The sequence below is a fragment of the Heteronotia binoei genome, chromosome 3 (assembly GCF_032191835.1).
Source record: "Heteronotia binoei isolate CCM8104 ecotype False Entrance Well chromosome 3, APGP_CSIRO_Hbin_v1, whole genome shotgun sequence".
NCBI lineage: Eukaryota > Metazoa > Chordata > Lepidosauria > Squamata > Gekkonidae > Heteronotia > Heteronotia binoei.
The window spans coordinates 107219391-107232130 of NC_083225.1; the positions used below are offsets into that span (position 1 = coordinate 107219391).

General features: G+C 39.0%; 1 protein-coding gene across 4 annotated transcripts in view; it reads left to right on the top strand.

Moving 5' to 3' along the window:
- Window positions 1–12740, top strand: part of APP (amyloid beta precursor protein) — a 295204-nt gene that overhangs the window by 88678 nt on the left and 193786 nt on the right. For all 4 annotated transcript variants that reach the window (XM_060234377.1, XM_060234378.1, XM_060234376.1 and 1 more), the window contains exon 3: window positions 11513–11642. In XM_060234377.1, the coding sequence (XP_060090360.1) occupies window positions 11513–11642 (130 nt within the window). The remainder of the gene's footprint in view (window positions 1–11512; window positions 11643–12740) is intronic.

A 12740-nucleotide genomic window follows, 5' to 3' on the forward strand; every position in this document is an offset into this window, starting at 1 on the left:
GAAATGCTTTATGGAAACTATGGTTTCCCTGTATCTGTGTTGCAAATATTTAATTAATCTGAGAAACACAAAACCATGTTTCTGCTGTACAAAGATACTGTGCACAAAGACATACTGTGTCCTGTTGAGGGGGGAAATCTGGTCATTGAAATAAAATAGAACAGAAGACTTCTTTATACTCTGTGTCCTCTGATAATTATGCAGTGCTTGTTTGAAAGTGCTAGTTCTGCCACTGGAATGAGCAAAAGTTATATTCATTCAGCAGTACCTAAAGACCATTTTTGCGCTGAAACTAGTTTAGGAATTTCTATTTAGACAATGTGTTGAGTGATATGTAAACTAATTGTTGAGCTTTGATTGAAGCAGTTATTCAAAAGACATAAGGAGATATGAACTGAACTGGAGGGACAGGAGAAAATGCAAATCTGGATTTCTATCAAAATGTGTAGCTATTGGTGATAGATTTAATTTGCAGTTGAACAAGCCAAATGTTAACAAACCAAAGAAGTCCTCATCACAATTGGACATGGTAGAAGAATCTTTAAGAACAGAGGATTGGACATAGTAGAAAAGTATAAATATTTTAACAATTATGCTAAGACCCTCAATAAATGTATTAAATGGAAAAAGTGCAATGAGATCAGCTTCCTTAAAAATATTTACACTGCTTTTCTATGCAGTCTCCTCATCAGCTGGAGAAAAGAGTTCCTGATTACAGAGATGAAATCCTACTAGCCATCCTCTCACCACTATGACAATAATAGTATAGGATTTTCCTTCCCTCTTAGCTCAGTTGATTCAGTGTAGATTTTAACATAGTTAATATAATTGCTTTATATCAGAAAGCATGTTCACAAATCTTGACACTGAAACCAGGTATGGATTTAATGTTGCATCAGTTAAACAAGACCAGAAGCATTACATCTTTTTTTATTTGTGGGTTGTGCCATAATTTGTAGAGGCTCCAGAGAAGAAAACTAAATAGGTGAAAATAGCACACAAGGAAAAGATACACTATTCCATACTGTGCTTACAAGTTTTTTTAATAGGGCAGAGAATGTTAAAAATGTAATTGCAAACCAGTTTGATGCAGTAGTTAGAGTATCTGACCAGGACTGGGAGATGTAGATAGGTTAAGATTCTTGTTCAACAGTGAAGCTTACTTGTTACTCTCTTTTAGCCTAACCTACCCTAACAGGATAGTTATGAATAAAATGCAAAAGAAATGTATCATGTAGTAGAGGATAGGTGTATGTGTATGAGAAAGACAGGAAAGAAAGGGAAAGAAAGAAATGGGGGAAGAAAGGAAAATAAAGAAAGAATGAAGAAAGGGGGGAAGAAAGGGGAATTAAGGGAAATAAAGAAATTGGGGGGGGGGGAGAAATGGAAAGAAAGGGAAATAAAGAATTGAGGTAGAAACTTATCTGAACTATGACAGTGAGTTTTCTAGGACATGCAGTGATCCTGGCTGGCCAGCCAGGCCCCAGGGAGGCCAATGTGCAGTGCAGCTGGGCCCCATGATCTCTGCTGCCCAGGTGGGCCTGAAGGAGGCCGCTGCACAGTGCGACTGGGCCTATGATCCTCACCGGCCAGCCAGGCCCCAGGGAGGCCGCCATGTGGCTCGGCTCAGCCCAGCAATCCCCGAGGGCCAGATCAAGTGATCTCAGGCCGGATGTTCCCCACCCCTGTTCTGGTGCTTCTTAAATCCTAAAAAGTAAAATGACTTCAGACAACAAAGCTTTTATTTCTTTTGCATTCCTGCTTAAAAGTTGTAACTGGGAAAGCATTCTTGCACTGTACTTCCTCTGGATTTGTCACTTTAACAGTCTCCAGGTTGTAGTATACAGTGGCTTATTTTAAAAACCTTACACAACTATTGCTGTCCATTGTTTTAATTTGGTGATACTAAACAATTGTAATTCTGTTGTTCAGCTGTATCATTTCCTCTTAATCTGTTGTTGATGCTGCCTTAGGCTTTTTGGTAGAATCTAATTTGGGAACAGAAATTGAATTTGAGTGGTAGCTCTAAAAGCTGCTCTTAGATTGAAAGTACCTTGAATTAAAATTGCATTGTTGGAACTCTCTGTCTGGGGCAGTGATGCTCTGTATTCTTGGTGCTTCTTTTATATCTTCAGGCCCCTTTTCTGTGTATTTGTGTGTTCCTTTTAAATTGGAGCAGGCTATTGTATCTTAGCAGTGAGTAAACATTGAATTGTCTTAAGGATAATATAACAGTTGTTAAATCAGTTTAAAAAAACAACCCAAGAACAATTAAGTGAACTAAATCTTCTAAATGTTTGTAGAACTTTTCAAGTCTTCAGTACTTATTGCCAAAGAGGTTTTAGCTTGATGAATGCCATCAAAACTAAGATTAGAAACTGACTAGATGTATATCTCCTGGAGAACTTAATGAGAATCAATTTGCATATGTCAAATGGAATTAATATTAATATTGACAGTGTTTTCAATTTTTTGGAAACAGAGAAAGGAACAAGTTAAAACATTTTCCTTGTGTATAGACAATTTTATTAGTAACATATGGTAGCAGAACTATATCTACAACTTATAAAAGCTTAAAGTAAAAGAAAGATCTTTCTACCCCATATCTTACTTTCCCCCCACCCCTCCCTCCGTTACTTGACCCCCGCCAGTGTTTCTTAAAAAAAAAAAAAAACAAGTATTAAAGGTACCCTTAACTATTAAGAAAAAACAAAAAACCCCAAAAGTTATATTCTTATTTTAAAAATCTTAATCATCAAAGATTGTCCAATGTCCTTTTATTTTCCACTCTTTTTCTACGTATCTTCTGAATTTCTTCCACTCCAACTTAAAAAGTTCCAAATCATAGTCTCTTAGTTTTCTTGTTAATTTGTCCATTTCACTCCATGACATAACTTTTGTAATCCAATCCCATTTCTCTGGTATTTTTTCTTGCTTCCACAGCTGCGCATACAATGTCCTAGCAGCTGAGAGCAAGTACCATATTAAAGTTCTATCTTCTTTTGGAAATTTTTCCATTTGTAATCCCAGCAGAAAAATCTCTGCCACTTTGTTGAATTCATATCCCAAAATCTTAGAAATCTCTTGCTGAATCATCTGCCAAAACATTTTAGCCCTTTCACAAGTCCACCACATATGGTAGAAAGAGCCTTCGTGCTTTTTACATTTCCAACACCTATCTGGCATCTTGTTGTTCATCTTTGCTAATTTTTTTGGAGTCATATACCATCTATACATCATCTTAAAACAGTTTTCTTTAATACTATGACATGTTGCAAGTTTCATAGAGTTTTTCCACAAATATTCCCAAGATTCCATCTTTATTTCTTTGTTTACATTAATTGCCCATTTTATCATTTGAGATTTCACTACTTCATCTTCTGTAGACCATTGTAAAAGTAATTTGTATACTTTTGAAATTAATTTCTCATTATCTCCAAGCAGAACTCTTTCCATTTCTGTTTGCTCTTTCCTTATTCCTTCAGCTTTGATATCATTCTCCATCAAGCTTTTTATTTGTTGCATTTGAAACCAGTCATATTTATAACTCAGTTCTTCTGCAGTTTTCAGTTCTATTTTCCCACTTTGTATTTTTAGTAACTGGTTGTATGATAGCTGTTTTTCTTTGACTGTTTTGGCCGTTAACTTTATCACTTCAGCTGGCACTATCCACAAAGGTCTCCTCTCATCACCATATTTCTTATACTTTATCCACACATTTAGTAGACTGCTTCTTATATAATGGTGAGAGAAAAGACCGTCCATCTTCTTTTTTCCATAATACAAGTATGCATGCCATCCGAATTTTTTTTCCATGGCCTTCCAACACTAAAAGTTTTTTGTTTAACAGCGTTATCCATTCTTTCATCCATACTAAACAAATTGCTTCATGATACAGTTTCAAATCTGGTAATTGGAATCCACCTCTCTCTCTTGCATCTGTCAAGACTTTCATTTTAATTCTTGGTTTCTTCCCGGCCCACACAAATTCCGAAATTTTCCTTCGCCATTTATCAAACTGTTTAGCATCTTTCACAATAGGGATGGTTTGAAACAAATACATAATCCTTGGTAAGATAGTCATTTTTACTGCAGCTATTCTGCCCAACAATGACAAGTTGAACTTGTTCCACTTTAGCATATCTTCTTCTATTTTACGCCATAGTTTTTCATAATTGTTCCTGAACAAATCAATATTTTTCATTGTTATCTCTACCCCTAGGTATTTTACCTTAGAGGCAACTTCACAACCCGTTAGTATTTGTAATTCTTGTTGTCTATTTTTCTGCATATTCTTACATAAAATTTTTTATTTTTCTTTATTTATATAAAGTCCCGCCAACTCCCCAAACTCTTGTATTCTCGTTAATAACAAAGGTGTAACTTGTAAGGGATTTTCATTTATAAACATTATATCATCAGCAAATGCTCTGTATTTGTAGGTATATCCTTTTATTTGTAACCCTTCTAGATCTTTTTCTTCTTGAATCTGCATCAATAAAATTTCAAGAGTCATTATAAACAACAATGGCGAAAGCGGGCAGCCTTGTCTAGTACCTTTACTGATTCTCATTTTGTCTGTAAGATCTGCATTAACGCACAACCTTGCCCTTTGTTCAGAATATATTGCCTTTATCATTCTTATAAAACTTTCTCCAAGCTCCATTTTTTCCATCACTGCAAACATAAAGTCCCAGTTTAAATTATCAAATGCTTTCTCTGCATCCGCAAAGAATAATGCTACTTCTTTTTTTGGATGTCTTTCATAATATTCCACAATATTTACAACAGTTCTAATATTGTCTCTTATTTGTCTTTTGGGAAGAAAACCAGCTTGATCCTCCTTTATAAAATTTATCAGATATTGCTTAAGTCGTTCCGCCATAATTCTTGTAAATATTTTATAATCATTGTTCAAAAGTGAAATTGGTCTGTAATTTTTCACATTTGTAACGTCTCTTTCTTCTTTGGGTATCAAAGAAATAACAGCTTCTTTCCATGTGTTTGGTACCTTCCCTTTGGTTCTTATTACATTCATCAGCTTCTGTAATTTTGGTGTTAATTCATCTTTAAAAATTTTAAAGTATTTAGCTGTATAACCATCTGGCCCGGGAGCTTTATCATTTTTCATCACGTTGATTGCTGCTTCAATTTCTATCTTTTCAATTGGGTCATTCAAAACTTTTCTCATATTTTCAGTTAAGGGCTCAATTTTTATTTTCTGTAGATATTCATCTATCTTTTCTCTCTTTACTTCAGCACCTTTAAACAACTTGGCATAATACTTAAAAAATTCTCTTTTTATTCCCTCTTGAGTAACTACGTCTCTTTCATCTACTAATTCTACTAATTATTTTATTTTCCCTCTTTTTCTTCAGTTTCCACGCCAAATATTTTCCCGTCTTATTTGCTCCTTCAAACGATTTCTGCTGAAGCCTTTTCAGATTCCATTCCACTTCTTTATTTAACAAATGTCTTAATTGAGTTTGCAATATTGAAATTTCCCTTAGAATTTTCTTTTTCCCTGGTCTTTTCCTCAACTCTCCTTCTTTTTTCTTTATTTCATTTTGAATGTCCAATAGTTGTTTTTCTTTTTTCCTTTTATCTTTATTGTTCAGAGTAATCAACAACCCTCTCATTACTGCTTTATAAGCATCCCAGACCGTCTGGAAGTCAATATCTTCTTTGTCATTCACTTGGAAAAATTCCTTAGTTTCTTTTCCTAGGAAAGTCACTGTTTCTTTGTTCTGTAACAAATCTTCATTCAGTCTCCATCTTCTCAGTCTTTTGGACAATTTTGTAATCCACATTATTGGGCTATGGTCAGCTCCAATTTTAGGTAAAATCTCTATCTTCCTTGTTGTAAGGCCTAAATCTCTGGTTCCCCACAGCATGTCAGGAAAGAAAGGGAAAGAAAGAAAGAAATGGGGGAAGAAAGGAGACTAAAGAAAGAATGAAGAAAGGGGGGGAAGAAAGGGGAATTAAGAGAAATAAAGAAATTGGGGGGGGGAGAAATGGAAAGAAAGGGAAATAAAGAATTGAGGTAGAAACTTATCTGAACTATGACAGTGAGTTTTCTAGGACATGCAGTGATCCTGGCTGGCCAGCCAGGCCCCAGAAAGGCCAATGTGCAGTGCAGCTGGGCCCCATGATCTCTGCTGCCCAGGTGGGCCTGAAGGAGGCCGCTGCACAGTGCGACTGGGCCTATGATCCTCACTGGCCAGCCAGGCCCCAGGGAGGCCGCCATGTGGCTCGGCTCAGCCCAGCAATCCCCGAGGGCCAGATCAAGTGATCTCAGGCCGGATGTTCCCCACCCCTGTTCTGGTGCTTCTTAAATCCTAAAAAGTAAAATGACTTCAGACAACAAAGCTTTTATTTCTTTTGCATTCCTGCTTAAAAGTTGTAACTGGGAAAGCATTCTTGCACTGTACTTCCTCTGGATTTGTCACTTTAACAGTCTCCAGGTTGTAGTATACAGTGGCTTATTTTAAAAACCTTACACAACTATTGCTGTCCATTGTTTTAATTTGGTGATACTAAACAATTGTAATTCTGTTGTTCAGCTGTATAATTTCCTCTTAAACTGTTGTTGATGCTGCCTTAGGCTTTTTGGTAGAATCTAATTTGGGAACAGAAATTGAATTTGAGTGGTAGCTCTAAAAGCTGCTCTTAGATTGAAAGTACCTTGAATTAAAATTGCATTGTTGGAACTCTCTGTCTGGGGCAGTGATGCTCTGTATTCTTGGTGCTTCTTTTATATCTTCAGGCCCCTTTTCTGTGTATTTGTGTGTTCCTTTTAAATTGGAGCAGGCTATTGTATCTTAGCAGTGAGTAAACATTGAATTGTCTTAAGGATAATATAACAGTTGTTAAATCAGTTTAAAAAAACAACCCAAGAACAATTAAGTGAACTAAATCTTCTAAATGTTTGTAGAACTTTTCAAGTCTTCAGTACTTATTGCCAAAGAGGTTTTAGCTTGATGAATGCCATCAAAACTAAGATTAGAAACTGACTAGATATATATCTCCTGGAGAACTTAATGAGAATCAATTTGCATATGTCAAATGGAATTAATATTAATATTGACAGTGTTTTCAATGTTTTGGAAACAGAGAAAGGAACAAGTTAAAACATTTTCCATAACAAAAGTTGACTTGATTCTGTTTACAGTTATTTAAATCCTTCCTAAAATATAGTTTAAAAGGCTTATATAAGTAATACAGGTAAGTCCCATATAAATATTTGGAGTGTAATACAACTGATAATAGTTTATATTTTATGTTTGTATGTTTTGTATGTTTGTAAACTGAAAATGTGTGTGTTTGTGTGTAGGCCCTCTCACAGTTTTAAAGCTAGCACCATTTTTGACTCAGAAAGTAAAATCGTGGCTCACAGCACTCCACAGTCCACACCTCAAGAGGGAACATTGCTTGGCAACCCTAAGCTTTGCCAGTGCCATCCCACTCTCTACTTCGGACAAATCCTCCTTGCTTCCCTCCTTCTTCTTGCCCCTCCATTCAAGTTATGTAATCTTAAATTGTAATTGTGTACTGACTTTTGATTTTATTATTATTTACTGAAGGTTTGAGATGTAGCACCATAAATCTTAATTTTTAATAGCAATGTTGGTTTTAAATGATGGTTTTATTAATGTATTATTTATTGAATTGTATGAATGTTTTGCTGTATATTGATTTACATGTTGTGAGCCACCCTGAGCCTGCTTCGGCGGGGAGGGCGGGATACAAATAAAATGTAGTATTATTATTATTAACACATGTATTGTTTTAAAAGGCTTTATTATATATGTATGAATTGTTGTCACCTGCTCTGAGTCAGTTTCAAGGAGAGTGAGTTAGAAATCAGATTAAGTAGAGAAACAAGGGAGTCCCTATGCAAAAGAATAAACAACATAAAATTAACAGTCCTCAAATAGTGAAGTTTAAATGGGAGATTATAGTGTAAGTTTCCTGAAATTGAGTTCACACAGATTAGGCTTCCCAACCACCCCGCCCTGGCGGGGGACCTGCGAATTAGCAGCCTCCTCCCCCACTCTCCAAAAATCCAGAAGCGGGGGGGGGGGGGGAAACGGCGCCAATTTTGGTGCCACTCTCTCAATCAGAGACACTCTTTCCCTGCCTGCCCCCCTCGCAGGCTTCAGGCTCCTCCCTTCCTCCGGGTCACAAAGACCCGCCCACCACTGGCCTGCTATTCGCTCCAGTCCGGCCTCCCTGGGACTCGTAGTCCTTGCGTCCTCTCCGGCTGCCAGGTGGCATCTCCTCAGGGACTACGTTTCCTGGCGTGTCCCTCACGGCTCCTTCCGCAGCTGGGCAGCTGTGTGTGGCAGCCGAATGGCAGTGCAGGGCCGGCAGAGGCGATGCCGATGAGGGGAGCCAGGCCGTAGCCAGAGATGTGAGGCGAGGCAGCCGCCGGCATGTTCGGGCAGTTGTGCAGCTGGGGGGGGCGGGCATGACAGCGCCGCCCGCAACGTCCTCTCCCTCGACAACCTCAAGTGAGTCTCCCGGGCGGGGGAGGTGGGAGGAAGGGGGCTCTAACATGAGTTCAGGATGGGGCACGTGGCCTTGATCCTGGCCCCACCCCCAAAGTCTCCTGGCTCCACCCCCAAAGCCCCCAGATATTTCTTGAATTGGACTTGGCAACCCTAACACAGATTCAGAACAATACTTCCCCCCCCCCCAAAAAAAACCCCAGTCTGAAGATGAACATAGGATTCTTGTCTCACTATAGATGCTAATTTTCTGCCCCATAAACATTTCTCTCTTGCTGTAATTGAGCTGATCATATTTTGCACTGATTATCATTTGTATCCTGACTCCTTTCTTATAGCATGTCTTCCTTTTTTGATAAGGATATAAAGATTTGGGGACCTGCATTTCTACTTGTAACTTATGAAGGGAGCTTTGACTCAAAAGCCTACACTCCAAAAATCTTGTTGGTCTCTGGAATCTTGATGTTCTACCACAGACTAACTTGGGTATCCTCTGAAAGTATAGAGTAATTAAACCACATCTCCCCAAAAGTGTTCATGTGTATCATGAGCACTTTTATACTGTTCATCAGTTGGTTACTTACCATAGTGATAATCATGATAATTCCTGAATTTTGCATGACTGCATTTCAAGCTATTCCAGTATTATTATTATCATGCCCTTAGCCATGGCAAGGCAGGGATGCTAGGGCCTTGTCTCCAACTTATGCATGATGCCCCCAAACTTCCATCCCATTCCCTTGCCCCCTGACATTCTCTCCAACTTCTATGTGGAAATTTTTTGCCGCTGTGCTTCACACTGCCAGATGTCATCTCACTCTGCCACTCTGAGCCTTCTTCATTTGCCCACAGTGGCTACTGCCACTGCAGCTGCACCTCACACTGCCAGCCATCATTTCCCACTCCCACCCAAAGTCTGAGCCTTCTTCTCTCTCACTTGCTTCCCATGGCTTCTGTGGCTACTGCTGCCCTGTGCCTCTCACTCGCTTGCTCTCTATCACACACTCACGCTACCAGCTGCCCTCTCCACTCCCTCCCACCCTGAGCCTCCTTACTGCTACTGGTGCCACTGCTACTTCTATGCCTTATGCTGCGGCGGCAGCAGCAGCAAGAGGTTAGAGGAGAGAGGGAAGATCCGGATGGCTCCGGTTTGTGACTTTGCAAAGCACTCATCCTTTCTCCCACATTGCTCTTTTTCCTCTCTTGAGCAGCAACCCAGAGAGTCTGAGCTTCCTAGAGCAGATGCCTCAAGATCCAGTCAGCAGTGTCTGTGGAGATGGAAAGCCTTGATTCTCAGATGCTCTGGTCCCCCTCTGTTGTAGTGAGAGGGGCTTAAAAGGATGCGTGGGATCCATTTGCAGCTTCCTCCTTCCCTTTTCTCCCCCAGCAAGATTTCCAACTTGTTTTTACAGCCCGGCCAGCAACGTTACTGTAAACTTGGCCTTCCCTAATATCCTAGTTTGCCCTTGTAAGGGACAAAGAGCTGCAAAGGAAAGGAGAAAAACAAACAAGTCACAGCGGGAGAAGTTGGGGAAATGGGAGGTGCTTTCCGAAAGGAGGATTGCCTTCTAGAAAAGGCAGGGACTGGTAGAGAGGGGGCAGGATCTGGGCCGATCTGTAGGGGAGTGAGGAGGCACTGGAGTAGACATAGGGAAAATAGTGCAAGAGAGATCTGGGGCACTGGGAGAGGGGAGGAATACTGAGGACAGAATAATTTTAAAAACACAAAGTAGAACGGAAGTCGCTTTGATGAGGAAATGGAAGGTGCTGTTACATTCTAGGGGTGCCCTACTTTAAAAAAAAAAAAGCTGCTAAGACAAGCAAGAGTCCAGTAGCACCTTAAAGACATCCAAAATTTGTGGTGGGGTATGAGCTTTCCTGAGTCACTGCTCACTTCTTCAGACCTACAAAAGCTCATGAGGTAGAAGTGGATGGGGGAAGTGGCAGGAAGCCACTAAGTGCTCTCGATCCATTTATATGTCCCCCCCCCCCCCAACCTCTGAAATCCTGGCTGTGGGCCTGATTATTATTCATATAAATTGTCACAGTCAGATATTTGACTGGTCGATGGTGTTCTGCAGTTCAAGATCTAGCCAAGTTCTTGGGTATTTGCGGATGCATCTTCACAGGATTCTTGTTGTTCTCAGCAATACAGTCGCCTGAAGTTGAGTTGGTGTTATTTGCTCAATGACCAGAATGTCCAGGTGTTTCTTGAGACTTCTAGGCACTTCTCCAAGAGTTCCAATGACAACTGGCATGATGGTCACCTTCTTCTGCCAGAAGTGCTTTAACCAGTTTGAGCAATTTTACTGTAGGCACTGACCATTTGGTTGGCTGTTCATCATTTATCTTGCAAAGTTGACATTTGATGTCAACACTGGTCTTCTGAGTCTTGGCTTTCATACTCTTGTGCAGCTAGAATTGTTGCTTTGTTGTTGTTATTGATTAGGTTAAAAAATCTGGCTTCTGTTACTGTTCTTTTATCATACTATTTTTTGCATATCTTTAAATACATATTTGTCAGACACATCAGAGTGCTCTTTATTTCTGAATTAGTTAAAATAAATCTAGGGAGAAGGTAAAATACAGTAGCTACTGTTAAAAAAAACTTGTTTGGATGAGGGGGCATGAATCAAGATGATTAACTAAAATGTGATTGTGAAGGGGAGAAAAATTGATGGATTAGTAACTGTTGATGAAGTTTCCTTTGTATATATGAAAATGACTTTGCAGCTAGAAAAAACTGAGCAGATATGGAACATGTTTAAACAGTTTTTGTTGTGAACTATCACAGTTGCTCCCTGGCACTTTAGAGAAGCCCCATCCCCCTTCTGCTGCATGGGGTGTAAAATTTTACAGGCCTCTGTGTATATAAAAATAAGCAGATAAATACTGATACATAAGAATGTGCTTTAATACTAGTAAGCAGGAATATCAGTTACAGTATTCAAGAAATTTATTTAATTTTATTCCCTTGTGTTCTTTGTACTTTTGAATATTAGGTATACCCTGAACTGCAAATTACAAATGTTGTAGAAGCAAACCAACCTGTAACGATACAGAACTGGTGCAAGCGAGGACGGAAGCAATGCAAAAGTCATCCTCATATTGTAGTTCCTTACAGGTGTTTAGGTAAGAGAATCTATAGATATATTTCAAGATAGTCACTTCATTGTGCTGCATGTGCCCCGCCCCAGCTTCATTGTTGACATTAAAAGGCCTGTTCACTAAGCCAGGCAGATACTATTTGTCAAATAGACTTCTTTATTCCCTTTGTTCAGTATTGCACCTGTACGCTTTGATTGGAAGGTAATAATTCACGAGAAAGTAGCTATGAATAGCATAATTTCACAGAAAAATGCTATTTTAGTTCTGAAGCAAACAGAAAAGTGTTAAAGCATGCAAAATGTATGGAAGTGTATTTTTACTCCAAATTTTCTGAGTGCTCCCTGTGCAGCTAATTTAAACATTGTGGGGGATGATTTAGCTGTGTTTTAATTGTGTAAGATTTTGAAATGAAAGACTGTTTTATTCACGTGTTCTAGTACATGGTGTTCTAGGAAGCACTTGCATCAGTATAATGCACTGGATAAAGTGCTAGATGTTTGGACACAGGGAAATCTTGATTCTGTAAGTAGCCTTGAGCATGTTACAAGCTCTTAGCCTAATTTGTAATATCATTTTATGTGCTGCAGAAGTTACTAGCAAGTCCAATTATAACTTTATTTTTCATTGAAGAAATGAAATGAGATAGATGAGATGAGATGAAAGTTAGGTTCAGTCTTTTTGTAGGGTGGTTAGTTGTAGCAGTGATGGAATAACTATGAGGCCAGAACCACTGGTCCCTTTATCATCACTTTGTGACAGTCCCTTTAGCTACTTTTTTAGAAGGCTCTGTGGAGCCGTAATTTGACTTTCCTAATATCTGTTGAAGATCACCCCAGGCCTTTCTTTGATCTTTCCATTTTGTGTGTTTCTTTCACATTGTGCCTTGCTTAGAAGAACAATGTAGACATTTAAGCTACACATTGCTTTGTTTACTGAAGGGGTGTCGAACTCATTTGATACAAGGGGTGGATCTGACATAAACGGGACTTTGTGGGGCTCGGCCGTCTGCGTTGTAAAATGTAATGCCAGGTAGTGGAGATATAAAATGTATAAAGGATGCAGACAAAACACAATTAAGAATATTATTTAACTTAAAATACAAACATGCTTAAAACACTTGAA